The sequence below is a fragment of the Podarcis filfolensis genome (genome assembly GCF_964270895.1).
Source record: "Podarcis filfolensis genome assembly, chromosome: Z".
Taxonomy (NCBI): domain Eukaryota; kingdom Metazoa; phylum Chordata; class Lepidosauria; order Squamata; family Lacertidae; genus Podarcis; species Podarcis filfolensis.
Window position 1 is genome coordinate 49,621,796 of NC_139617.1, and position 27,848 is coordinate 49,649,643.

Genomic DNA, 27,848 nt, shown 5'->3' on the forward strand with positions numbered 1-27,848 from the left:
TGCATTCCAAACAGTGTTAGAAACTGGGATATAAAAGCTACGAGCCTAATGACATCTTAAACCTGCATTCCAGGCACTTCAAGAATGCCTAGGTGCCTTTTCAGTGGAAAAAAAGGACTGTGTGCCTGCGTGAGCCAGGGGATCTGCAAGCAGCGCAGCACCAAAAGAGCACAACCACAGCCAACTTGCAAAAGCAGGGGCAGTGCAAGCCTGCAGTTCTGTGCAGTTTTTTTTCTCTCTCTCAAAATGCACACAAACTCCAGTGGTGGCGGCAGTTCAAAGGTAGGGGCGGGAAAAGAAGGGGGTTGCTTAAGAGTGTTGAAACGTCAAGACTCCTCTCGTGAAACAGATGGGCTTCCCAGAGACTAAAAAGCAGCTGCCCCAAAACATACACACACACCCTCGCCCAGCTTATGCTGCGCAAACCGAAGTTGAGCAAAGAGGAAACATGGTGGCCGCGCACCTGGCAGCCTTCACCACTGTTTGATTCACAGGGACTTGAAGCTTTCCCAAAGAGAGAGGGGTGAGGAGGAAGTGTTGCCTGCCTGTCTACCTATCAGCTGCGCATTGCCCAAAGTCTCTGGCTTGCAGGACAGAGAGCCCCAGCCAGAGACATAGACACATGGAATTGGTGGCTGGAGGCAGGCTCACAGAGCCACATCTCTCTGGCCTTGCAGATTCAGCAGGCAGGAAGCAGCCCTTTACTCTGCAGTATAAAAGGCTTTAAAGGTAAAGGTAAAGGGACCCCTGACAGTTAAGTCCAGTCGTGGATGACTCTGGGGTTGCGGTGCTCATCTTGCTTTATTGGCCGAGGGAGCCGGCGTACAGCTTCCGGGTCATGTGGCCAGCATGACTAAGCCGCTTCTGGCGAACCAGAGAAGCGCACGGAAACGCCGTTTACCTTCCCGCTGGAGCGGTACCTATTGATCTACTTGCACTTGGACATGCTTTTGAACTGCTAGGTTAGCAGGAACAGGGACTGAGCAACAGCAGCTCACCCCGTCGCGGGGATTTGAACCACCAACCTTCTGATCAGCAAGTCCTAGGCTCTGTGGTTTAACCCACAGCGCCACCCACGTCCCATAAAGGGCTGCTTCCTGCCTGCCTGCTCTGCTAGGCCAGCAGATAGGCGGTATCCCTCACACAAGCCAGCCACCCATCCCCAGCAAGCAGCCACCCACACAGCAAAGGGGCACACCCTCTGCCTCTCCCTCCCTCTCTGCTGCAGTTTTTCTGCCCCCCTCGGTAGGACGTGCCAGTGGCTCCAGCCAGCCTGTTCTGGAGGCGAGCAGGGTGAAAGCTTTGGGCAGGAAGGGCATGGAAGCAAAGGGCAGGAGGAAGTAAGGCTGATCAGCTGAGGTGAGGGGCTAGTCCTCCCGACTCCCTCCCTCCACACAGGGCACCGAGATGCCACACAAAGCCTACATGCAACTGTGGTGTAGAGGAAGTGGCCATGCAATGAGGCACACTGCAGCTTCTGGTCTGTTCTCTCTCTTTTTTTTGCAGTGAGGGGTCCTTTCCAATTCATCCCCTCCCCTGGCAGCCTTGGAAGAGACTCTGCCCTGGAGATCTCGTTTTTGCATAATCCTGCCTCCCTCCCACCAGTCCATCCACCCACCCTCCTCTCTCCCACCATGTGATGGGGGGTCAAACTCTCTTTCCCATGGTCAGCAGCTCGTTGCTGGCAAGTCCAAGCCTTTGGGCAGAAGTGTGCAGTGGCCTGGCAGCCACAGCTAGATGGGAGGTATTTAAACACTTGCATTTCGGGGTGGTAACAAAAACAGCAGTGAGAAAGAACCACAAGTAAGGCTGCTTTGGGCCCCAGGGAGAAATTCCTTTAGCACATCAAAAAGTTCCCTGGGGAGCAAGCAGAAAGGGAACCCCGCTTCAGATGCTGCCCTTGGCTCTCCTGCACAGCCAGAGATCTTGGTCACAAATCACCTAGCTGGAAATCTCATTTTGGTTGCTAGGTGGCGCCACTGAGTCGAAAAAGAGATTGGAGACTGGTTAATTTTGAATGCTGATGACAAACACAAAAGTTTCCATTTTTAAATGCTGCCCCTGAAGGCTTCTGCTTGTAAAATTGTTTAAACACACACATATTTTAGAACACGCCACTCGACTGCTGAACTACATGTTGGGAAAGTACACTGCACTACATGTTCCCAACTACATGTTGGGAAAGTACACTGCTTAACTGAATGAAGAGAGAAAGGGAAGGAGGCAAACAGTGGCAACAGCACGGCTCAGTCCACAAGCCAGTTACCTGAAGAGCATCTGCTTGAGCATCCGGTTGGCTGTGACCACCCTTGGAAGCCGTCCAGTAGAGAGCGAGTGGAGTTCCATGTTAGAAGAGATCATCTGAGTTGTCATTTCTGTGTCTGCAGCTGTTCCAGCACCACAACAACTGCAAACGTATTTACTTCGTTTAGTAAACAAGCAGCTTCTGAACAATTATCTAGAAGACATGGCCACACTTGGTTGGCAGCCGCCCCACAAACCCCCGGAACACATTTGCCACTCTGTAGGAATCAAGAGCTAACTAGACAGTATTAGTCCATTAAAGCAGGTGGTCATATTCAGGAGAGGACAGAGAAATCCCTTTGTGAAACATGAACAATTAAATACCCATCCTTTTTCTTCCTACTTTTCCCTGGTTCCCTCCATTAGAAACAAATACTTTGCAACTTTCCACTTCCAGAAAATCTGTGGTCATGAGCAGGCCTAGAAAAAGGTTAGTAATATATATACTTACTAAATGTTTGGAGATATATAATGTATTTTTGAACAGTTCTTGTCAGCAACAACCATCCCTTCAGTGGCTCTTGTATCTGCTCCAAGTACTACCCCATCCTAGAGAAAGAAAGGGAGATGGCAATCCTAGACCCACTTTCCTGGAAGCAAGTGTCACTAAGCTTAGCGGGACTTGCTTCTGAGTAGACATGCATAGGACAAACACTGAAAGAGCTGATTTTACTGCAACAAGCATTGGGGCCTCACCTTAAACACCACCCCAGCAATGGTGGTGCCAGTCTTGCGGGCTGTGGGAAGGCGCAGGCCCTTCTTGGTCCCCTCCGCTTCAAGGTGAGAATTCCTACAACAGGAGGTAATCATGAAAACCAGGGACTGGTGCAAAAAATTAAAAAGTCTTCTCCATAAATAGTGTAAGGAGATCCTGACGACGCTAATTGCCAGAGGATGAGAAAGAAGTGAATGCAGCAAAAGGAACCAATGCAAGCACCAAGCCCACCAACACCCCCCTCTTTCCGATTTAATGAAAGAAAGACAGCCCTGTCAGGAAGGTAACAAGCTACCTCCATCTTTCCCTGAATCTGGCCCCCTGACTAGTTCATTATAGGACACACACACTCTGGACGCTGGTCATGCATTTAAAATTTTTATTCTTAGAAATTGAAGATTATAAGCAGATCCTGCTGGAATGAAATCAAACCTTACTTACCTTCTAAGTAAGCCTGCCCAAGGGCTGGACTACCTGTCGGCCACAACACTGCATCGCTTTTGCGTGCTCCACCCACGCTATTGGGGAGCAGGCAAGTGTGTTTTCCCTTGGTAGTGACAGCGCACACACAAGCAGTTTGGAGCCAAATCAACAACCCTCACGCTCCCCCCACCCCTGCAATTCTCTTCTACCCTCCCCCCCTATAATTGGGGGTGGGGGAACAAGCAACCGCTTGCTCCTATGGAAGGAGATAAGATTTGGCAAACATGGGATTCACAGCACCGCGGTGTTGGAAGGGACCCGAAGGATCACCTAGCCCTAGTCCAGCTCCATGCAAGGCAGGAATACGCAGCCGTCCCACGCAGGGATCAAACCTGCAACCTGGCAAATGTGGGATTGTCAGCACCAGGCTCTAAGACAGCCTTTCTCCACCTGTGGGTCCCCAGATGTTGTTGAACTACAGCTCTCATCACTCCTAGCTAGCAAGGCCAGAGCTCAGGGATGATGGGAGTTGTAGTCCAACAACATCTGGGGACCCACAGGTGGACAGCCGCTGCGTGAGCCGCCCAGCATGATAAAAAGGTGGACGTGACATCTTTCTGCAGGGCCTGCAAGATGGAGCTGTTCCGCCTGGCCTTTGGTCCGGGTTCAGTCTGACTCCCGATGCCCTTTCATAAAAACTTGCATGAAAGTGGCCTCCCAATAAGTTCAGCACAAACAGTTGGGCCTGGTCAGCATTTAAGGTCCCCAATCCTAATCTGCAGGTTGCCATCTGATTGGATTTTATGCTGATCTTGATCTGATTTTAGGATGTATTTTAACTGATTGTCTGATTTTATGTTAATGTGTCATACATTTGATGTTAGCCGCTCTGAGCCCAGTTTTGGCTGGGAAAGGCAGGATATAAATTATTATTATTATTATTCCCGTCTCGCCCCCCCCCCGAAAAGAACCTGAGCGCTATTTCCCCCCTCCGTCAACTGCCCAGTTACTGAGGAGAAAAGAAATCCACGCGTGGATAAGAAACCCTCAGGTTTAAGCTTTTCCAAGAGGTTGGCAGTGACGAAGCGACAGCCCTTCCTTCTCTCTTTGAGACCCCCAAGGGCCGCCTGCCCGCTCACTCCATGGGGAGCCCTCGGGGGTCTCGCTCAGCCGCTTCCGAGGGGGGGCTCCTCCTCCTCCTCCTCCCGACCCCGCAAAGAACGAAGCACCCGCGGATCCCAAGGCCGCGAAGGGAGCTCCACGGGGAAACCGCGGCAGCGCCGGCGCGCGCGATACTTATTACCGTTGTTGTTGTTGTTTCTTCAGAGGAGCCCCTTCTCTCCCACCCGCGCCAGGGCCTCGCTAGGCCTCGGAGCCTCCTGAGTCACCGCCCGCCCGCCCGGCTCCCCTCCGGCGCCCGCGACGCCGACGCCCCCCCCGCTCTCCCCCTCCGCCCCCCCCCCGCCCTGCCGCCTCCTTCTCCCCCCCCCCCGGGGCCGCCACTGACCGGGCGCAGTTGTGGAAGCTGAATCCCCCGGTAGCGCCGGCCGGCGAGGCCTGCAAGACGGAGAGCGACGCCATCTTGCTCGGGCTGATTCGGTTTCCCCTCAGGCGGCGGCGGAAACGGAAGCGGCCTCGGAGGGAGGGAGGGAGGGAGGAGGGGGGGGGGCTTCCGCGGCTGCGTCACGCGCGGGGCCCCGCCCCTTTCCCGCCAAAACCTGAGGGAGATGGAGGCGCCTCTGCGCTCGCCTTCCTCTCAGCGCTGAGGGAAAGGCGCTTCGGGGCCTCGTTCCTTCGTCACGTTTAAACCACACACACCCCACCCAAATAAAAAGCTCTCTCTCTCTCATTTGAAAGCCCGCGCGGGGCCTTCGATGGTTCTTCATCCCGCTTTGTTTTCATTGATTGGTTAAGGAGGAGCCAAGGTTTCCCTTTTTAAAAAAAATGTTTTTTTATTAACAATTTCAACATGACAAAATATCAAAACATGTCGTATTCATTATTCCCCCCCCCCCAGACTTTCCTCAGCTCCTCTCTGATTTCTCACCACATATTCTCTGCATACTGTAAAATTGTACAATTCTTCATATTATCTTACTATGTTAACAGTCAATAAATTTGTGTATGTTTATTCAAAACCTGCCAAAGAGTCCAGTTCATTTTATTGTATTTTAAGTAATTTGTAAAAAGCTCCCGTTCTTTGAAGGCACAGTTGTCCTTGTCTCGCAGTTTGTGTGTCAGTTTCGCCAGTTCTGCATAGTCCATCCATTTCTCTTGCCACTTTTGTCGGGGTTTCCTCATTCTTCCATCCTTGTGCAATCAAGACTCTTGCCGCTGTTGTAGCATACATAAATAAGTTCTTTATTTTCCTTGGCAGGTCTTGTCCTACAATCCCAAAGAGGAGCCAAGGCTTCCATTGAGGCAAAGATGGCAGAAAAGGGAGGAAGGAAGCCGAGGGTCCGAAACATGGAAGGAAGTGAAGAGCAAACAGAAGAAACGGCTCCTTAGCCGCCCTCGAGGCTCAAAGCGAGAGTCATATCCATTCCTCCGCTCCCACCCCAAAGGGGACACGAAGCCCCTCGGCAGGGCCTTATTAAGGATATCTGGCGGCCCCCTCCCCCGTTTCTCAGAGTTGTCGACCTTTTTTAAGGGGGGGACCCCAAAATTGTTGACCCTTTTTAGGAAAGGCTGCTCCCCCCCTCGCACTGCTGCCTCCCCATGCATCGGCTCCCGCGGCGGGATCATGGTGTGGGGCTGGGCAGCCGGGCACGATGGGGGCAGCAGTTGCAGTGTGTTGCCTTGAGCACTGAGCCAGGCAGAGGCCCGGGCCCGGTAGATAATGTGCCCCCCCCTTTATTTTTTACCCTGGGGATAACTGAAGTCTTGTAAATAAGTAAGCATATAAATAATTTTCACAAAAGTTATGCTAACAAATAATTTTATTTCAAGGCTTGACCATTAGGTCCAGTCGCGGCCGACTCTGGGGTTGCGGCACTCATCTCGCTTTATTGGCCGAGGGAGCCGGCGTACAGCTTCAGGTCATGTGGCCAGCAGGACTAAGCCGCTTCTGGCGAACCAGAGCGGCACGAGGAAAACGCCGTTTACCTTCCTGCTGGAGCAGTACCTATTTATCTACTTGCACTTTGAGGTGCTTTCGAACTGCTAGGTGGGCAGGAGCAGGGACCAAGCAACGGGAGCTCACCCCATCGCGGGGATTCGAACCGCCGACCTTCTGATCGGCAAGCCCTAGGCTCTGTGGTTTAACCCACAGCACCACCCACGTCCCTCAATAGATGGCACCACACTTCTAAAAGATAAATGGCATTGGTGACAACTGAGGGGGCTGGGGAGCAAACCTAGAACAGCATTGATTCAGGAAAGGAAAGCAAATACACCCAAGTTCCAATACAACAGCAATTATCAGGATTACAGATACCACTCTGGTTTACGTAATAAATGCAGGACTGGTTAATATAGGGTGCAGAAGGCCTCCCTCCTGGGCCAAGGGGGGGTGTCAAATGCCATTTGTTGCTGTAGGATCATTTCCCCCAGCGAGTTAATTTTAGTCTGCAATCCAGTTATAGGTGCTTTTGGCTGGGAAATGTGGATGTAATTTGGGGACAAGATAATGGGACTCTTGTGGAGTTGAGCTCAGTTAGGCTTAGCAGGAGTGCTATGTAAGGAAGTCCTTAAGCAGTGTGTGTCACTGCGTGTTGTCCCACCCAGCGATTGGTATCATTGATCTCCCCTAATACTTTCTGGGTGTATATAACAGGGACATGTTTTCATCCTTTCTTAAACTCACCAACCTCACCACTGGCTGCTACTGCCCGTAGGCAGGGTGGGCCATCCTTTCGCTATGGAGTCCAATTGCTTTAACAGGTAGAGTCAGGAACTGGCGGGCTAACATCTTAGGTAATCAGCAAGCAGTGGCTGTATTTTCAAGAAGATTTATTATACACAGTAATTAACCTCAGAGCCTTTTTTTTTTAGTCCCTTGCCTTCGACTAGCTGAGAAAAAGACAAGTCTCTTTCTTCCTCTTCTTACTGACTGCCCCCCCCCCATCCTGCTCGTCTTGACTGTGGGAAATCATGTCCATTACAGGGCATTGCCAGCTTCCAAGGGTCTGGGTCAATACTCCTTAGATTACCCCCTCCCCGTCTTTTCACGCAGTGGCCCATCCTAGTTATACTCCTTGCACACGTGGTTTGTGTCGTTTTGTTATTCCTTCTGCCTCTTCCCGTCTGTACTCATTTCTTAGCCTGCGCTGTTGCCATAATTGAAGCCTGTTCAGCTGCACGCATTCTCAGGAGCTACACAAGTGCAAAAGGTTTTTGCCACGATCAGCCCTAGAGACTTTTAAGTAATTAACTTTGGCACATTTGCAATCGCTCATCCGGTGCACCATCTGCTGAATTTCAGGTGCTGTTGGTGGTCCAGAAGGGAGAAGCTGGATTTTTTAACCCAACTGGAATACAGGCAGAGAAAAATATCCTCCAGAGATTTTGGGAAAGGGGCAACTTGTGATGAAGACAGCTGAGAATGATGTACTTTGCCAACTGTTTAATAGGTACAGGTCTTTATTTTTATTTTATTTTATCCCCCGCCCCCTTGCTTTGAGGAAAGTGACAAATTGTTGGAGGTAAACGCAGTCTTAAAATGGGATCCAAGATTCTGACATAGATTGAATTAAGATTGCCAGAAGAAATATCAACAACCTCAAATATGCAGATGACAGAACTTAGATGGCAGAAAGTGAGGAGGAATTAAAGAACCTTTTAATGAGGGTGAAAGAGGAGAGCGCAAAATATGGTCTGAAGCTCAACATCAAAAAAACAAAGGTCATGGCCACTGGTCCCATCACTGCCTGGCAAATAGATAAAAATAATTTTTTTTGTTTTGGCAAATAGAAGGGGAAGAAATGGAGGCAGTGAGAGATCTGACTTTCTCGGGCTCCACGATCACTGCAGATGGGGACAGCAGTCACGAAATTAAAAGACGCCTGCTTCTTGGGAGAAAAGCAATGACAAACCTAGACAGCATCTTAAGAAGCAGAGACATCACTTTGCCAACATAGGTCCGTATAGTTCAAGCTCTGGTTTTCCCAGTAGTGATGTATGGAAGTGAGAGCTGGACCATAAAGAAGGCTGATCGCCAAAGAATGGACGCTTTTGAATTCTGGTGCTGGAGGAGACTCTTGAGAGTCCCATGGACTGCAAGAAGATCAAACCAATCCATTCTGAAGGAAATCAGCCCTGAGTGCTCACTGGAAGGACAGATCCTGAAGCTGAGGCTCCAATATTTTGGCCACCTCATGAGAAGAGAAGACTCCCTGGAAAAGACCCTGATGTTGGGAAAGATGGAGGACACAAGGAGAAGGGGACGACAGAGGACCAAATGGTTGGACAGTGTTCTCAAAGCTATGAACCTGAGTTTGACCAAACTGCGGGAGGCAGTGGAAGACAGGAGTTCCTGGCGTGCTCTGGTCCAGGGGGTCACAAAGAGTTGGGCAGAACTAATGACTAAACAGCCTCAAAAAAAAAAAAAAAGAGCTTTGCACGTGGAAGGTCCCAGGTTCAGTCCCTGACATACACAGGTAAGACTGGGAGAGACCCCAGTCAGAAATTCTGGAGGTGTTGCCATCAGTATGTAGGCAACACTGCGTGAGATGCACTGAGCTTCCTACGTTCCTGTGGAGCACAAGAGGGAGGATCCTTTAGCCGTAAGAAAAATAAATTCCAAAAAAATTCTAGGAGTAGCATCTGAAGATCAGGCACAGCCTTAGACTTTTTGCAATGTGGTGTTAATAAATCTTTTAAAAAATAAAAATTGCAGCACTGCAGTTATTAGTTGTTGGAAAACATGCTTCCTATATCTTTTCATTCCTTCTTTTCTAGCTATTACACCTTTAATCAGGTCCAAATGTTTATAAGAGATCTGAGCCAAAAGAACTTATTATTCTCTGAAAAAACCTGTTTTTTGGAACTATTTTAAATTGCTTTTATATATGGACTTGTTTTTAAATGTTTGTTTTGCTTTTATACATGGAATTTATTTATACGTGGAACTGCTTTTACACTTTTTTTGTTTTATGGTTGTAATTGTTTTATAATGGTATGTCTTATTGTTCCCCACCCCCCGCCCCAGAATTTTATTTTAGTAAACACAATCCATTAAAACAACAAATCACCGAACAACCATTAATAATAGAAGCAATCAGATCTATCTTTCAAATGCCCTCTAATAAGATGCCTGTGGCGCTCACACAGGGTCCCCGGACATTTAACGGTCTATTGATCCCTGTGCCACCACTGTGATCGCTTCCCGGCTGCCACCAACCAGTTACTCTCTGGTAAAACACTGAGTCCAGACAGTTGTTAAAAGTGAACCAAAAAAAACCCAGTTTATTTTACAAACATTAACAAGTTTATGATTTCTCAGATAATATTCCTGTCAGTATCTTAACTTTAGTTTCTTTACTGGCCTATACCTTCCTCATACCTTCTGACTGATTATCTCAACTGTTTGACTGACTCCTCTTAACAAATTCTCTCCCTCTCTCACACCAGACTAGCCCAGCCCACAGACTTATCTTCTCCGTCTCTCCTAACTCCAGACTGTCTTCTCAACAACTCTAACTCTCTAAAAAAATCCTCTGCGCTTAAACCTTATGCAGTCATACCTCTGGATAAATATGCTTCAGGATAAGTATTTTCGGGTTGCGCTCCACAGCAACCCGGGAGTAATGGAGCGTGTTACTTCCAGGTTTCACCACTTGCGTATGCGCAGACGGTCAAAATGACATCGTGCACATGCACAGAAGTGGCGAAACGCGAACAGCACACGCGCAGATGCGCAGTAACATCTTACGTTCTGTTCAGGATGCAAACGGGGCTCCAGAACGGATCCAGTTCGCATCCCGAGGTACCACTGTACACAGTTAACTCTGCCCCCTGGGTTCCCATTGGTTAGTCATTTTACAATTAGTTAACGCTTTCCCTATGAACCCAGTATGATGTCACACACATAGGAGGGCAAACGCCACAATGTCTATCTAAAGTTATAGATGTAGATGTATGTTAAAGTAAACATTTCCTATGTATTAAAATCAATATAAAACAAAAACCGGCAACAGCAACATTTTACTAAGGAATAGGGTAGGGGAATAGTACAGTTTATTACGGTTACCTGTCATGGAACCTTCTGGTAAAGGGCTGATAAGATGTCTAATAAATAAAATCCTCTTCCTAAAGTTGTGTTTGTTTACCTTATTAGAATCATAGAAGTGTAGGACTGTCGAGTTGGAAGGGAGCCTGAGGGTCATCTAGTCCAACCCTTTGCAATGCAGGAATCTCAACTAAAGCATCCATGACAGATTGACATTTGTGTACTGCTCTATGGAAGCAAGACTGAATAGCTGCTCACCTGATATTCATGCAGGTGAGTCGCTGCAGCATGCTGGGACCGAGTAGGGGAGGTGTATGGCATCAAGGCTCATGCAGAAGAAACATGCCAGTGGAGCCAATCCAGTCCTCTCGCAAGCACATTTGCAACCCCCTTCGCCTCACCACGGCCACTGTGCCCCTCCCTTTCTCCATCCTGGTGTAACTGCAGTGACTCAGCCAGACAGAGGACAGGGGAACGGCAGCCCCAACACATCCTCCACTGCTTCCGCCATATAACATAAAATTCTCTGGACAGTTTAAAATAAATAACTGGTTTTGCACGTGCACACACACAGTGTAACATCAACTGTTGCACAAATAAAGCACAAATCACCGCGCACATACCCAGCGGCAGAGCTAGCTGCTAGGGCACCCAGAGTGGCACAGATGCCATGCACCTGGGGGGCGAGCTGCCCAGGGGGGCCATCAGCGTGGCGATTAGTGCCCATTGGGGGCAATCAGTGCAGTGATCAGCGCTGGGGGGGCCCACATGGATCCACCCAGGGGGCATTTTGTCACACACACCCCAGGGATGACACCCAGGGCAGACCACCCCCATCGCCTCCCCCTTCCTACGCCCCTGCACATACTCAAAATCAAAACACAGGTTTTATGGACTCTCCCAGGGTGTCTTGCAAAAATGAGACTGGGTCCGACTTCTCTCTTTAATGCACACAATTAACAAGCAACTTCCCCAGTGTTCAGTTAAGGCACCTGAAGAGTTTCTCATATTTACCAAATTAAGGGTGAGGAGAGAAATTGCTGATTCTTGTTTCTTAGGTGGCAAAAATCAGGAATAGCTGGGGTGCCTGCCTGTCCTAGGCATTGAGGGTGGAGGAGAGACCGAGGCTTAACCCCAAACCTCAGACACAGAAGGCCACGGCAGCCCAGTCACCTAGCTGTGGCCGTCACATTGCCTGAGTGATTCGGCAGGTTTGCAACTAGCGCAGGTGTGCAGCTGCTGCTTAGTTAGATGTTTAAGTTGGGCAAAACTACCTTGACTGCTACATCTCATCAGGTTATGCATAATCTTTAAAGATCTGGCGTGAGTGACAGTTGCTTCTTCAGGCAGAAAATTGAGTATAAATCTTGCATGTGGGCCCAGGCGCATTGCTCAGCTGAGCGCACTTGAAGTCTTGTCCTGAGGAAGGTCTACAAACAAATGGCCCTGAGCTGGAATGTGGCAAGCAGGGAGCCAGCCTCTAATTGGGTGAATTAGACCTCTAGCGAGTGGGATGCGAATAACCTGAGCCTCATCTGGCGCTGGACTCTGAGCACCTCTGCGCTGACCTCCCCCTCCTGTAGGGATTTGACTCCTCATACGCAGCTAAAGTTGGGAACAATTTGCAATCTCCCTGAGAAATCTATTAGAGGCAGCCAAGGGAGCAGGGAGAGGGTTAGTCCATGTTACAGAGCCAGAGGCATGTTGGGTTCCTCAGAGGGTGTCTGTTCGCTGGGATCCAGTGTGGGGCAAACAGTAGTGAAAGTTTGTCTGGATTTTAAAAACATCAGCTGCTGCTGTGCTCCTAGTGTGTGTGCTTCTAAAGCTCTGTCTACCTGCATCTTCTCAAGTCCATCTATTCTTCATATGAGGATGTGGAAATGGCTGGGACAAGATCAGTGGCAGAGCAGCTGCTTTGCATGCAGAAGGTCCTATGCCCAATACTTTGGCCTCTCCAATAGAGAGTCCAACAGAGATTTTGAGCAGAGATTACATCAGATCATGGGAGCAAGTGTGAAAGCCAGCAGGTAGGCACACTGCAACCTGCTTTATCAGGTCTTTTGACCAGAACTCTCAAAAACCAAGCCCTACTATTTAGTGGAGATTTCCCCATTCTGGAACTCGGCAGGTGTTGTGGATTGCAACTCTCATTGATCCCATTTGACAGGGCCTTACGTTGCTGGGGCTGATGGTCCAAAATATTGGGAGAGCATTAGCTTTCACAATACCAATACAGTGTCTTTGGGTATATGCAGAGTGCCCTTCCAATCTGAAAACATAAGCTGCAGTTAAACTCAGGTGTGTACATTTGAAGCAGCCTTTGTGCATGTGCAAATGACAGCTGGGGGGGAGCTGGAGGCATAGGGAAATAGATAAGAAAACGTGCATCAGGTTAAGACATCACCTGCACCTTGTCTAGTGTGTGAAAAGTAAAAAAAAAAAAAACTTGAAACGGGGGTGGGGGTGGGGGGAGAATCAAACTTGCTGCGCTTTTAATGTGTACATCGCCATAGATTATGGGAACTAAGACCTGCAATTCCCCCCAACACACACACACACACACACACACACACACACAGCACGTGCTCCTAAGAAGTGTGCACTTGGGGTTGGCTGGGGTGACTCACGCAGTGGACGGGGGTAGCCTCTGAACTAGGTCTTTTGAACAGGTGGAAAAGTACAGCTGGAGCGTAATGGGCTTAACAAGTGCCTTTCAGCTATTCAGTTCTGGGAAGCTGGCATTTTGGCAGTAACAGCAGGCTGCCCACTAAATTAGTTGCTTAGCCCAAAGGCTTAGAGCTTCCGATGTGTGCACCTAATTACAGAGGCTCCAGCAAAGCGCCTGTGCCTCAGATGAAGATCGCCTTGGTACTCCCTGGTGCCCATAGGCACTGACCCTTAGAAAGGTGCAGCAGTCCTGTGCAGAGCCTGGCAAGCTGACCTCTCTCTCCCCCTTCAGTGCACGCTGACAGTTCCAGCTACAGAACAATTGGGCCAGGATTCGCTTCTAGGGAGAAGCTCTGCATCAGTGGGATCTGGGGGGGATGAGCTGTAAGGTTTCCTCTTTTGCCCATCTCCCTTTTTTCAAAGTGTCAGCAGGTGTGGGTCCCCCTTTCTGCCTCCTCTTCTTCCTCCTCCCTGCCAGGCAGGTGATTTCATGTACATCATCTTCCTCCTGGAGTACACTTGCGTACAGCTAACCCAGCCCCTTTTCTGTCAGCCCTGACGTTCCCGCTTGGTCCTCCATCTCCTCTGTTTTTGCAGCCCTGCAAGGGTGGGAGGAGGTTTTCCAGGCGGGGGGACGGGACCCTGACAGCTGGTGTGGAGCATCTCCAAGCCGGAGGCAGCATCCTGTTCTCCCAGGGCTCCAAAGTGAGCAGGGAGCTTGCCATCACAGCAGTACTCAGGCCCAGTCCAAGGTCAGGGTCCAAGCAAGTTGAGCCCACAGCCAAGGGGCCAGGCAGGCAGGAGGCGAAGTCAGAGCAGTCCAAGGTCAGGGTCCAGTCAGTTCACGGGCAAGAGACAGGAAATAAGCTGGCAGGCAAAGCACAGTGTTAGGGTCTTGAGACTCTGTTGCAGCAGCTCCTCTGGCCCAGCGCTAGGGGCTTTCACCACACTCCCTTTTGTCCCAAGATTATTATTTTTTAAAATCATTTTTATTGATTTTCCAATAAAAAACCTCCAATTAATATATCCAATCACAATTAAAATTAAAAACTAAAATAACAAAGACCAAATTATAGTCCAAATTATAATTATTAATTTTTCGGAGCTCCCCGTGGTCTGGATCTTTGAAGCATAGGTATCTCCACATCTCAGTCATGCCTCTCCTCACCTTTTGTCCCAGGATTTCGAGTCATGGATCCAAGAGGTTTTTATTTTGCTCCTCTGCTTTCCCTGGGACAACTACTGAATCAAAACAAGCATCCACTGGGTTTTCTGAAGATGGGCATTTGGTCCACATCAGCAGCAAACAGCTGGTTTTCCAGAGGAAAGCAGCAAAAGACAACAGCCCTAAAACCACGCAGACCTATGGCTAGGAATCATGGGGCAAATGGGTGAGTGTGGATGAGGCCTCAGGCAAAACGATGTCCTTCCTGCAGCACAGAGTTAAACGATGGGACTCCCTCCCACTAGAGGCTGTGATAGCCACCAACGTGCATGGCTTTCAAAAAGGAGTAGACAAATTCACAGGGGAGGAGAGGAATATCAGTGGTTTGTCATTGCTTTTCTCCCAAGAAGCAGGCGTCTTTTAATTTCGTGGCTGCTCTCACCATCTGCAGTAATCATGGAGCCCAAGAAAGTCAAATCTCTCACTGCCTTCATTTCTTCCCCTTCTGTTTGCCAGGAGGTGATGGGACCAGTGGCCATGATCTTCGGGGGTTTTTTTTTTATGTTGAACCTCATTATTTACCATTCATGAAACTTTGACGCCACCCTTCCTTTGAGTGTCACAGGTTGGTTTGCAGTGTGAGGGGGGCGGGAGAGGGACTTTCTCCTCCAAAGACCCCGAAGGACAGAGACATCTTTACCACTGGGCGTAGTGGCACAAGGAGAAGGGGACGACAGAGGACGAGATGGTGGGACAGTGTTCTCGAAGCTACCAGCATGAGTCTGACCAAACTGCGGGAGGCAGTGGAAGACAGGAGGGCCTGGCGTGCTCTGGTCCAGGGGGTCACAAAGAGTCGGAGATGACTAAACGACCAAAAAAAAAAGAGCTTTGCACATGGTGGGTGACCACTGGCCAGAATGGCTCAACTCTGCTTCCAGCACCGGAAACTTTGTTCCTCTGAACATCAGTTCCTGGAAACCACAGGAGGCGAAGGTGCTCTTCTGTTAAATTTCTGCTTCTGGGTTTCCCTTGGGCACAGAATCATAGACTCATAATTTTTTTAAGTTGGAAGGGACCCTGAGGGGCATCTAGTCCAACCCCCTGCATCTGGCTGGCCCCCGTGAGAACAGGATCCTGAACTAGATGGGCCTTTGGCCTGACCCAGCAGCCTCTTCTTTATGTTCCTATGTTCTTAATTTAAATGGTAATGCATAAAATACAGCGTAAAAAATAAAGAAAGGGAGGAATGAAAATACAATTAGAAATTCATATGAATGCTTGGAGCGATGGCCGTGCGCCACCTCCCGTCTGCAAGAAAAAAGCACACCAAGAACTCAGGCCAATGTAAGTTTCAATAGTGGGAGTGGTCCTAGGGATCTAGGTCCTACATTGGCCTGAGTTCTTGGTGTGCTTCTTTCTTGGTATATTTAATAACAAGACCTCCCGTCTGCAGCCACAAATCCATGGGCACACCATGGACCACTGGAATGAAGCAGGAGCCTACTGCCTGCATTTTGGGAGCTCCTGCCCTAGGACCACACAGTTTCAGGTTACAGACCAAATATATGAAGTGGCAACAGGCTGACCCCTCTCTCTCAGGCGGCTGGAGAAGAGCGTCACTGCGTGTGCTAAGCTGTCTGCTCTGCACCTCTTAAGCCAGACTCCTGCTTTTCAGTTGCTGCCCATCCATCCCTATAGCTTAGCCAGCAGAGCACGAGACTCTTCATCTCGGGGGCTGGACTAGATGGCCCTCGGGGTCCCTTCCAGCTCTGTGATTCTACAGGTGGCTATGCAACCTCTGTTTTAAAACATACCAAAGTCCCACATGAGGTCCGCTTCCCAGACCATGGGCATAGTTGGAGGGGCAGGCAAGAGGCAGCAGCCACCTATATCATGTAAATCAATAAAAAATACTTAGCTGAGGTTCTGCCCCCACCCCAACATAAAGCCTGCTCGCTTAACATAAATTATTGTTATTATTATTATTATTATTATTATTATTATTATTATTTATTTCTACATCTGGCTGAATTTCCCCAGCCACTCTGGGCGGCTCCCAACCGAGTGTTAAAAACAATACAGCATTAAATATTAAAAACTTCCCTAAACAGGGCTGCCTTCAGATGTCTTTAAAAGATAGGATAGCTGCTTATTTCCTTCACATCTGGTGGGAGGGCGTTCCACAGGGCGGGCGCCACTACTGAGAAGGCCCTGTGCCTGGTTCCCTGTAACCTCACTTCTCGCAATGAGGGAACCGCCAGAAGGCCCTCGGAGCTGGACCTCAGTGTCTGGGATGGATGATGGGGGTGGAGATGCTCCTTCAGGTATACAGGACTGAGGCAGTTTAGGGCTTTAAAGGTCAGCACCAACACTTTGAATTGTGCTCGGAAACGTACTGGGAGCCAGTGTAAGTCTTTCAAGACCGGTGTTATGTGGTCTTGGCGGCCGCTCCCAGTCACCAGTCTAGCTGCCGCATTCTGGATTAATTGCAGTTTCCGGGTCACCATCAAAGGTAGCCCTACGTAGAGCGCATTGCAGTAGTCCAAGCGGGAGATAACCAGAGCATGCACCACTCTGGCGAGACAGTCTGCGGGCAGGTAGGGTCTCAGCCTGCGTACCAGATGGAGCTGGTAGACAGCCGCCCTGGACACAGAATTGACTTGTGCCTCCATGGACAGCTGTGAGTCAAAAGTGACTCCTGGCTACACCCATGTTCTAGACCTTTGATCATCTTGGTCCCCCTCCTCCACACACGTTCCGGCTTTGTGGGATGGGTGGGTACCATTTGATCCGCCGCCGGCAGCAAGAACTTTTGGGTTGGTCCTATTCTTGCAGGGTCTGCATACCCTCTCCCCAACATATATATATATATATTCCTCTGTCTCCAGCTGCCCTTCCTCTCCCTTTGCTCACCGTGGCACCCAGAACATGAGTAACTTCACTAGGAAGTAAGAGAACCCCCCCTTCCTGTGGCCCCCTCGCTGCCATAGGAAAAGCAAAAAGGCTGTGACGAGCAGCCAGCTGCTCTCTTTCCTTCCAACACGGTTTCCTTTATTAATATTATTTTTGTTTGGTTTCTTCTCTCCCCCCCCCTTCCCTCCCCTCCGCCTCCTCACTTGATGAAGTTAAACTCCAATCTCTGGGGTGAATTACAGGCTTCAGAACTGGATTGGCATCCAAACAAGCAGAGCAGTTGGTGGGGGGGGGGCGCAGTCTGGGGGAAAAGAAACAGCAGGTTTTCGCTAGAAGGGACAACGGCTTTATTTCCCTCTTGGTCCTTGACAACGAAGCAGATGTCCTACAATTATTATTTTACCTCTAGTAATGGCTATGCCTCTCTTCCCTATCCTCCCAGGTACACGTGTCTGCCTCTCTTGCAGATGTGCAGGTGAGTCTGGCGGCAGTTCAAAGCCGTCCTCCCCGCAGCTAGGGCGCCACCTGCTGCCGACACCTGGAAATGGAGAGTTGGTTTGCCGGGGCGCGCGTGGTTGTTGCAAGATGGGTAGGAGAGCGCGCTGGAATACGGGCATAGCCAAGCAAAGGGCAGCTCCCCCACAAAAATAAAAATAAAAATCAAGAAGATAAATAAAAATACTTAACTGGAGCACTGGAAGCTCAGGTTTTGTGCAATTTAGTTGGATTAACTTATTCTTTCATGCCAGCACAACACAATTGTCTATTATTCATTTATTTAAAAGCATGTATATGCTGCTATTTTTTTTTTTTACTTAAAAAAATAAAAACAGCCCGGAAAACAATTACAATAAGAGTACATAAAAAACATATAGCCATATAAAAAGTTTAAATTAGAAACCAGCCATCAAGCAGATACCATTTAGAATACAAATCCACTTTAAAAAAATAAACTGACTTTTTCCAATTAGGAAGGTGGTGGGAAAATGCACTCAAAATTCCAGAACAAGTAACGGGAAGACGTGTAAACTGTGGACAAGCAAATCAGGGTGAATGCAGGACAAATGCTCACTATTGTATCGCCTCCAGCACCGTAAACAAATAAGAAGGAGTGCATAATGGATATAATCCAACCCCCACATAAGCTTTGTGAAAGCAGCTCAGGACAAGTGCTCAATGAACAGTTTATCTGGAGGAGCCCAACACTCCTCACTTTTCTGCAAAGCTGCCCAAAGTGGCAGACAGAAAGATTTAAGTTTGTGAGTTGTGTGGGAAACGGAGTATTCTGCTTGGTGGGTTAACGGTGCCTTATTTAGCTATGATTTATTGACAGTAGTTTTAATCTATTTTACAGACAATTACAGACTGCTAACCTAGCAGTTCGAAAGCACGTCAAATGCAAGTAGATAAATAGGTACCGCTCCGGCGGGAAGGTAAACGGCGTTTCCGTGCGCTGCTATGGTTTGCCAGAAGCGGCTTAGTCATGCTGGCCGCATGACCCGGAAGCTGTACGCCGGCTCCCTTGGCCAATAAAGCGAGATGAGCGCCACAACCCCAGAGTCAGCCACGACTGGACCTAACGGTCAGGGGTCCCTTTACCTTTAAAAATAAAAGAATTAATAAAAAATAAGTGTTATGTACTGAGTTGAATAGGATCCAAACTGCAGCAGTCTGATTGGTCCTAGAACAATAGGATTCAGAATGCAGCAGTCAGATTGGTCCTAGAACAATGCAGCAATATGATTGGTTGGCAGGAACCACCCAATCATGCTCCAGATAGAAGTGAATCCACAACCTGATTGGCTTACAGTAGAATTCCGGAATTAGCCAATCATGTGCAGCCCATTGTGTAAATAATGTATATAAAGCAGATACCTTGAGGGGACTTTCATTCATTCCTCCTCACCACTATGAGCTGAATAAAGAGCATGAAATCACTTTGCGACTCGGAGTATATTTCACTGGCGACGAAGGTGGGATCCCGCTGAGCTGACTGCCACACACAGCACCGCAGCACCGCCACCTGCCGCACCGCTGCCTCGCACCGTGTATCCAGGCTTCAGCTCCGGGACACAAGGAACTCAGAATGGCAACCGACAGCAGCTTCTCGCCGTTCAACCCAGCATCTGGAGACTGGGAAGCGTATGCCTCCCGTTTCACCTTCCTCCTAGAAGCCAAAGGGGTCACCGATGAAGAAGACGCCAAGAAGAGGGCGATATTCTTCAGCGTCTGCGGAGAGGAGACGTTTGAAATCGCCCGGGCTCTCCTTGCACCCGAAGACGTCGCTACTGTTCCATACAAAACAATAATGGAACAGCTGAAGGGGCACTTTTCGCCACAGCCCTCTGTGGTGGCTCGTCGAAATGCCTTCTATGCAAAGCGGCAAGCCCCTGGGGAAACCATAACTGGGTTTGTGACCTCTCTCCGCCAAGCTGCCCGGTTCTGCAACTTCTCAGAGCTGGAGAACATGCTTCGTGACCGCCTCGTCGGTGGCCTGAAGGATGAGAAGCTGCAACGACGCCTCTACGCTAAGAAGAACCTAACGTTCCAGGTCGCTCTGGAGGAGGCCCTGGCAACGGAAGCTGCCGAGAGGTCGACGCAAGAGGCACGGCCGAGCCAGCCGTCCCAACCGAGGGTCCACCACGAAGACCTCACCGACGACTCAGGATCCAACAGGGAGGAGGTGCACCGAGTACAGCAGCGCACTCAAGCAGCCCACATACCACAGCTGCCTCGACGAGAAGCAGGGAACTGCGCAAGCTGTGGAGACAGTCACGAGAGGAGGACCTGCCGTTTCCGCAACGCAGAGTGCAGGCAGTGCAGAAAATTGGGACACATCGCCCGGGTGTGTCGAGCTCGGCCCACCCGACGCCAGGCATCAGATGACCAATCCAAGAGCCCCAGGTCCCGGGGCCCAACACACCAAGGCAACTCGACGGAGCTCACGGACTTCCAGGTATACCAGTTGCCCCACCCCAACGTAGAGAAAATTTATGTAGAGGTACAGATAGAGGGGGCCCCATGCCGCATGGAGCTTGACACGGGTTCAACTCTATCCATAATCTCGGCAAGGACCTTAAGGAAACTGTGTCCTACTGGGGGTCCCAAACTCAGGCCGGCCCCATTCACCCTCCGGGACTTCCAGAAACGTAAGGTCCCCACAATGGGGGTGGGGACCTTCAGGGTGCAATACCGAGGGCGGACGCGGCAACTGGACTTGCTTGTGGTCAAGGGCCCCTACATTAGCTTACTGGGATTGGCATGGTTTGGACCACTGGGGCTAGCCGTCACCGGGGTGAACCACACGAGCTTACAAGTGGACGTGGACGCCATATGCAAGGAATTTCCGGGGGTTTTTGATGGGAAATTGGGACAGTATACGGGCCCCCCCATTGCTCTACAACTTGACCCCGCAGTACGACCAGTCAGGCTCAAGGCCCGCCGGGTCCCGTTCGCCCTGAAACCCCGTATAGACGAGGAATTGGACCGACTCGTGGAGCAAGGCGTGCTGGAGCCGGTGCCTAATGCCCCCTGGGAAACCCCAATCGTCACACCCGTCAAGCCGAATGGTTCGGTCCGCATCTGCGCAGACTACAAATGTACCATAAACAAGGCCCTCACAGCCCATGCATACCCAGTGCCAGTGGTCAGCCATGTCCTTGCCACCCTGGCTGGGTCGAAAATTTTTGGCAAGCTGGACTTGGCCCAAGCATATCAACAACTGCCAGTAGATGAGGCCACAGCAGAGGCACAGACGATTGTGACGCACAGAGGAGCGTTCAGGGTAAAGCGGCTGCAATTCGGTGTCAGCGTGGCACCAGGCATATTCCAGAATCTAATGGACTCTCTCCTTAAAGGGATTCCTGGCGTCACCCCCTTCTTCGATGATGTGTTGATTGCCGGGCCCACACCAGAGGAGTTTGAGGACCGCCTCCGCACCGTTCTGCACCGTTTCCAGACGGCGGGTCTCAAGGTGAAGCGGGAAAAATGTCTACTAGGAGTGCCTCAGGTGGACTTTCTGGGATTTATGGTGGACGCAGAAGGGGTCCACCCGACTGGGGACAAGGTACGGGCCATTTGTGATGCCCCAGCGCCCAAGAACAAGACTGAACTTCAGGCCTTCTTGGGACTATTGAACTTTTACCATTCCTTCCTTCCCCACAAGGCGGCGGTAGCGGAGCCCCTACACAGACTCCTGGACAAGCGGGCCCCTTGGGTGTGGGGCCAGCGCCAGGAGGCCGCATTCCAGGCAGTCAAGGACTTGCTTGTCTCAAACTCGGTCTTGGCACACTTCGACGAGAGGCTGCCGGTGGTGCTAGCATGCGACGCCTCACCCTATGGCATTGGCGCTGTCCTGGGACACCAACTCCCGGATGGAAGAGAGGTACCGGTGGCATACTTTTCCCAGACACTCAACGCAACCGAGCGGAACTACTCGCAAATCGACAAGGAGGGTCTGGCAATCGTGAAGGGAGTAAAAAAATTCCATGATTTCTTGTACGGGCGGCCCTTCACCGTGGTGACTGACCACAAGCCCTTGCTTGGCTTGTTTGCCTCCGAAAAGCAGACCCCCCAAGTGCTGTCTCCTCGTGTCCTCAGGTGGTCAATTTTCCTTGCCAGCTACCAGTATGCACTGATTCACCGCCCTGGGAAGGCGATGGGCCATGCGGACGCCCTCAGCAGGCTACCACTACCGGAAACAGGCCCCGACCCAGCACCTGCACAAGAGGTTATGAGCCTGGAGCTGCTTCCCGACCGCCCCATTCAGGCACAAGAAGTTGCACACCATTCCAAGAAAGATAGGGTCATCTCCCGCGTCCTGGACTGGGTGTGGAGGGGATGGCCCAGCAGCAGCCCCGGGCCAGAATTCGCCGGCTACACAACCCGCAAACATGAACTGTCGGCCCACAAGGGGTGCCTGTTATGGGGAAGCAGGGTCGTTGTTCCCCAGCCCCTCCGCAAAAGGGTCCTCACAGCCCTACACGAGACACACCCAGGGGTAGTAAGAATGAAGGCCCTTGCCAGGAGTTATGTGTGGTGGCCGGGGATCGACGGAGAGATAGAGGCCTGGGTCAAACACTGCCAGGCCTGCCAAGAATCCCGCCCAGATCCCCCAAGGGCCCCAGTCCAGTCCTGGGAGTCCGCCCGAGCACCATGGTCACGCCTGCATGTGGACTTCGCTGGCCCCTTTCAGGGGAAAACATTCTTCATAGTGGTGGACTCCTACACCAAATGGCTGGAAGTCGCACTGGTACCGTCCACTTCTACGTCCGCAGCCATCCGGGTACTACGCAGGCTGTTTGCAACCCACGGGCTCCCTGACACTCTCGTCTCAGACAACGGGACTGCATTTACGTCAGGAGAATTCCAAACCTTCACAGCGCAGAACGCCATCCGCCACATCCGTTCGGCGCCATTCCACCCTGCCACCAATGGCCAAGCAGAACGCATGGTGCGGACCACCAAGGACACCCTTCGCCGCATGACGCAAGGGGATTGGGAGTACCGCCTTGCCACATTCCTCCTAGCACAACACAGCACCCCCAGCTCAACGACTGGCCGGAGCCCCGCTGAACTACTAATGGGTCGGCGCCTTGCAATCAGATTGGACCGCCTACACCCCGATAGAGCTCAGGATGAGGTAGTGGTGGGGGAAGGCAGGAACCCCCGGACCTTCGAGGCCCAGGACCCAGTGTACGCAAAGAATTTTGGGGCAGGCCCAGCATGGGTACCCGCCACAGTCACCAGGGTCACTGGTCCCGTGTCGTACGAGGTGCTAACGGATGGGGGGCAATGCTGGCGCCGCCACTGCGACCAGATACGGCGACGATTCCCGGGAGAAAACCAGGAGGAGGAAAGGTCAGAGGAGTCCCAAGGGAACAGAGGGGCAGTGAGGCCCATAGAGCAGGAGGGGCCAGCAGGAGAGGCAGAATCAGTAAATACAGAGAGGACCCGCGAAGCCAAAAGGACACCGGAACCAGAACCACGACTGAGCGAGCCGGTTGCACCAGACCAGACAGGCCCATCACAGCCAGCATCCTTGGAACATGAGCCAGAACCTGAACCCCGGACCAGGGAACACCCCAGGCCGCAACGCACACGTAGGCCACCGGCGTACCTCGAGGACTATGAATGCGACCTCCCGGGCAGGACTGGAACTTAGAGGGGAGGGGTGTTATGTACTGAGTTGAATAGGATCCAAACTGCAGCAGTCTGATTGGTCCTAGAACAATAGGATTCAGAATGCAGCAGTCAGATTGGTCCTAGAACAATGCAGCAATATGATTGGTTGGCAGGAACCACCCAATCATGCTCCAGATAGAAGTGAATCCACAACCTGATTGGCTTACAGTAGAATTCCGGAATTAGCCAATCATGTGCAGCCCATTGTGTAAATAATGTATATAAAGCAGATACCTTGAGGGGACTTTCATTCATTCCTCCTCACCACTATGAGCTGAATAAAGAGCATGAAATCACTTTGCGACTCGGAGTATATTTCAATAAGATAGCTGCTTATTTCATTGACATCTGATGAAAACACGTTCCACAGGGCGGGACCTACACCTTCACACCTGTCTCTCTCATCCTTGGCTGAGCTGCTTCAGGCACCTTGGATCACGGTTTCCATGTCAGCTGAGCCCTGCTGTCACCTGGGAAGGCCAAACAGATTAAGCCCCAATCCCTCCAGCCGGTGTTTAGAGAGGAACACAACAGAGTGGCTTTGAAGTGAAGGTTTGTTTAGGGAACAGCATAATGCAAGAAAAAGAACTGATTGTCCGATACGGTTTGTTTATTTCGCATAGCCTTTACCAGCCTGATGCTCATCTGCAAAATATAAGGCTGGCAAGGTCAGTCCTTGTTCGTCCAGGCAGATGAAGCTTATGAAGGTAGGAAGAGCCATTAGATGGATCAGGCCAATGAGCTATCTAGTCCTGTTCTCACAGTGGCTGACTAGATGCTTGTGGGAAACCAGCAAGCAGGATCCTTGCACAAGAGCAGGTCTCCTCTCCTGTGGTTTCCTGCATCTGGTATTCAGAAACCTCGCTGCCTCTTGACCACGGAGGCACAGCGCAGTAACTGTGGCTCCTCTCCTCCTCCTCCATGGGTTTGTCCAAACCTTCATCAAGGCTCTCCAAATTGGTGGCCATCATTGCCTCCTGTTGGGACGCGGGTGGCGCTGTGGGTTAAACCACACAGCCTAGGACTTGCCGATCAGAAGGTCAGCGGTTCGAATCCCCATGACGGGGTGAGCTCCCGTTGCTCGGTCCCTGCTCCTGCCAACCTAGCAGTTTGAAAGCACATCAAAGTGCAAGTAGATAAATAGGTACCGCTCCGGCGGGAAGGTAAATGGTGTTTCTGTGCCTGCTCTGGTTCGCCAGAAGCGGCTTAGTCATGCTGGCCACATGACCCGGAAGCTGTACGCCGGCTCCCTCAGCCAGTAAAGCAAGATGAGCGCCGCAACCCCAGAGTCGGCCACGACTGGACCTAATGGTCAGACAATTATTGTCTCTTCAAGCAGCTCATATCAATGAAGAGAAAGAGAGTCCCTGTCTCCAGAAGAAAGAAGAGAAGCTAAAGGAGGAGAGATATAGAAGTCAGCATTTTTACCCAGTCCAGGCTGGCTGATGTCCCTTAACTGAATGGCAGTTCTTTCCCTGGGACACAGGATGGGTGTAGCCACAGGGGCCCTGGGTGTAAAATTCTTAGGGGCACGAAATGTCAAAAGAAAAACAAAGCAAATAATAAATTAAAAAATAGTGTGTCATCGCCCTCACACAGAAAATCTCCTAATGTTTGCGTGGGCAAACTGAGGAGCATAGGCTTTAGAACATGGGTGTTCTATGGGCAAACTGAGGCCCAGGGGCCAGATCCGGCCCAATCGCCTTCTAAATCCGGCCCACGGACTGTCTGGCAATCAGCCTGTTTTTACATGAATAGAATGTGTCCTTTTATTTAGAATGCATCCCTGGGTTATTTGTGGGGCATTGGAATTCATTCATTTCCTCCCCCCAAAATATAGTCTGGCCTCCCCCACAAGGTATGAGGGACAGTGGACCAGCTCCCTGCTGAAAAAGTTTGCTGACCCCTGCTTTAGAAAGATCCCTGCTCCTGAGCAATCCTCCATCCTGCTCTCTGCTGTGCCTGATGTTCACAGGGGGCTGCAGCTGCCACTCAGGTAGGTCGCCAACGATACTTGCCTTGCCCCGGGCTCTGGCAACCCATGCTACACCACTGTCCTTTCCCCGCTTCCTTTCCTCTGCATTCCCGGAACGACTGGCACTCAGAGCAGAGTGTTCTTTCCATCAGGGAGCAGTGAAGTGAGCTCCTTGCAGCCGCTCCTTCTTTGGCCGACGGATGGGGCCAAGGTGACCTTCCCTATGCTTTGCTGTTCTTCTTGGGCGGCAGCTTCCTCCTGGCCCCTGCTCCTCTGGCCAGTGGCAGAGTCCATCATGGATTCCCATCTGCCGCGGATGCTTCAGCTGAGATTCCTGTATTGCAGAGGGTTGGACTAGATGCCTCTTGGGGTCCCTTCCAATTCTATGATTCTATGTGCTGCCTTTCAACCCAAGGAAACCTTACCTTGGGTTAAGCATTAGAACCCCTGGAGCATGGGTAGGCAAACTAAGGCCCGGGGGGCCGGATCCAGCCCAATCGCCTTCCAAATTTGGCCTGCAAACGGTCCGGGAATCAGCGTGTTTTTACATGAGTAGAATGTGTCCTTTTATTTAAAATGCATCTCTGGGTTATTTGTGGGCATAGGAATTCATTCATTATTATTATTTTTCAAAATATAGTCCGGCCCCCCACAAGGTCTGAGGGACAGTGGACTGGACCGCTGCTGAAAAAGTTTGCTGACCCCCTGGAGCCTCTCACCGCTCAGAGATTGGGGTGGTGTGTAACACTGTTGCTGTGTTAGTCTGCATGATGCCTGAGTCCTTTCTGAATCCTGGGGTCTTGGGTCTAGCAGAGGTTAAAATCCAATGGAGGATTCCATTGTTGAACTAGCCAGGCAAGTTCCTTTGTGATATAAAGGTAAAGGTAAAGGGACCCCTGACCGTTAGGTCCAGTCGTGGACGACGACTCTGGGGTTGCGGCGCTCATCTCGCTTTCCTGGCCGAGGGAGCTGGCGTACAGCTTCCGGATCATGTGGCCAGCATGACTAAGCCGCTTCTGGCGGACCAGAGCAGCGCACGGAAACGCTGTTTACCTTCCCGCCAGAGCGGTACCTATTTATCTACTTGTACTTTGACGTGCTTTTGAACTGCTAGGTTGGCAGGAGCTGGGACCGAGCTCACCCCGTCATGGGGATTTGAACCGCCAACCTTCTGATCGGCAAGCCCTGGGCTCTGTAGTTTATCCCACAGTGCCATCCGCATCCCTTCCTTTGTGATATAGTTACTACCTAAGTATGGTCATTAGTGGTGGTGCGGGGGGGGGCTTGGCTAGCTGGAAAGCTAAATGGTAGCATACTTCTGGGTCTCTAATGGGACAAAATCTAAGCAGAGTGGATTTTATTGACATCCAAACAAAAAGTTTTATACAGCTTAAGCAAGGTGATGATCCAAAAAGCAAATCTTCAGGAAGAAACAGAGTGAGTTCTTTCTGAGTCTTCAGAAGAGACCCCAGACACTGTCATGACCAAAGGCAATATGAAAGACCAAAAAGGCAGGAAAGGAGCTGCCATAATGGAGGAAGGCATAGTCTCGGATGAGTATATTAACAAAATAAGGCAGCCCTGGCCTTGGACTAGGCCTTAGCTACGTTGGAGCAGAAATTTTGCATGCTTTCTATCAGATATTTCTCAAACAGCAAGTGATGCACACAATCATGCTCTAACCAACCAGTCTGAGATGCAGCTCTTACAAATGATGACTGAAGATTTAGCTATGAAACTGGAGGACCCATCAGACAGGGATGGGAGGAAAGGTTTGGTCTCTGAGGTCTACCATGGAACCAGGAAGGGGGTGGGGGTGGAATGTGGTTCAGTTCATTATTGACTGGATACTCTCCCTGTTTTTAAACATACCACTCTCCCCCAATGACACAGAAAGAGCTCACCAGATTCCGGGAAGCAGAACTGGGGAAGCTCAAAGACTCAATTTTCAGAACCTAAAATATGGTGAAGATATCACTGAAATATTCCAGGGTATCAGCCTGGCCACACAAAGGGCAGTGGACACAGGCTTTCTACCCTTACACATTGGCAGAGGCGTACAAAGGTCAGGTGGTACCCGGTGAGGAAAATTTCTTGTTACCCCCCCCTACAATGATTTTTTATTTTTTTATCTTTTTCCTGCAGAAATAGTTTTACATTATTTCATATTTTCTTACAAAGGAATGTGGATTATGGGCCTCTGCTAACAAGGAGGTGACTGCGGAGAGATACGTAAATCTAGAGGATGGACTGTGTTTTGGCTCCACTGAATTGAAATTTCAGCCTTCACAACATATGAAAACGGCCACGTAAACAGTTATTTTCGTGGAGGAGG

At 50.4% G+C, this 27,848-nt stretch overlaps 1 protein-coding gene across 1 annotated transcript in view; it reads right to left on the reverse strand.

Moving 5' to 3' along the window:
• PSMB7 (proteasome 20S subunit beta 7) overlaps positions 1-5,102 on the reverse strand; it is a 29,336-nt gene extending 24,234 nt beyond the window's left edge. The window contains exons 1-4 of the mRNA XM_083597451.1: positions 4,950-5,102; positions 3,001-3,094; positions 2,756-2,853; positions 2,267-2,407 (exon numbers count right to left, since the gene is read on the reverse strand). Of these exons, the coding sequence (XP_083453577.1) occupies positions 2,267-2,407; positions 2,756-2,853; positions 3,001-3,094; positions 4,950-5,023 (407 nt within the window). The 5' untranslated portion in view covers positions 5,024-5,102. The remainder of the gene's footprint in view (positions 1-2,266; positions 2,408-2,755; positions 2,854-3,000; positions 3,095-4,949) is intronic.
• Positions 5,103-27,848: the final 22,746 nt, after the last annotated feature.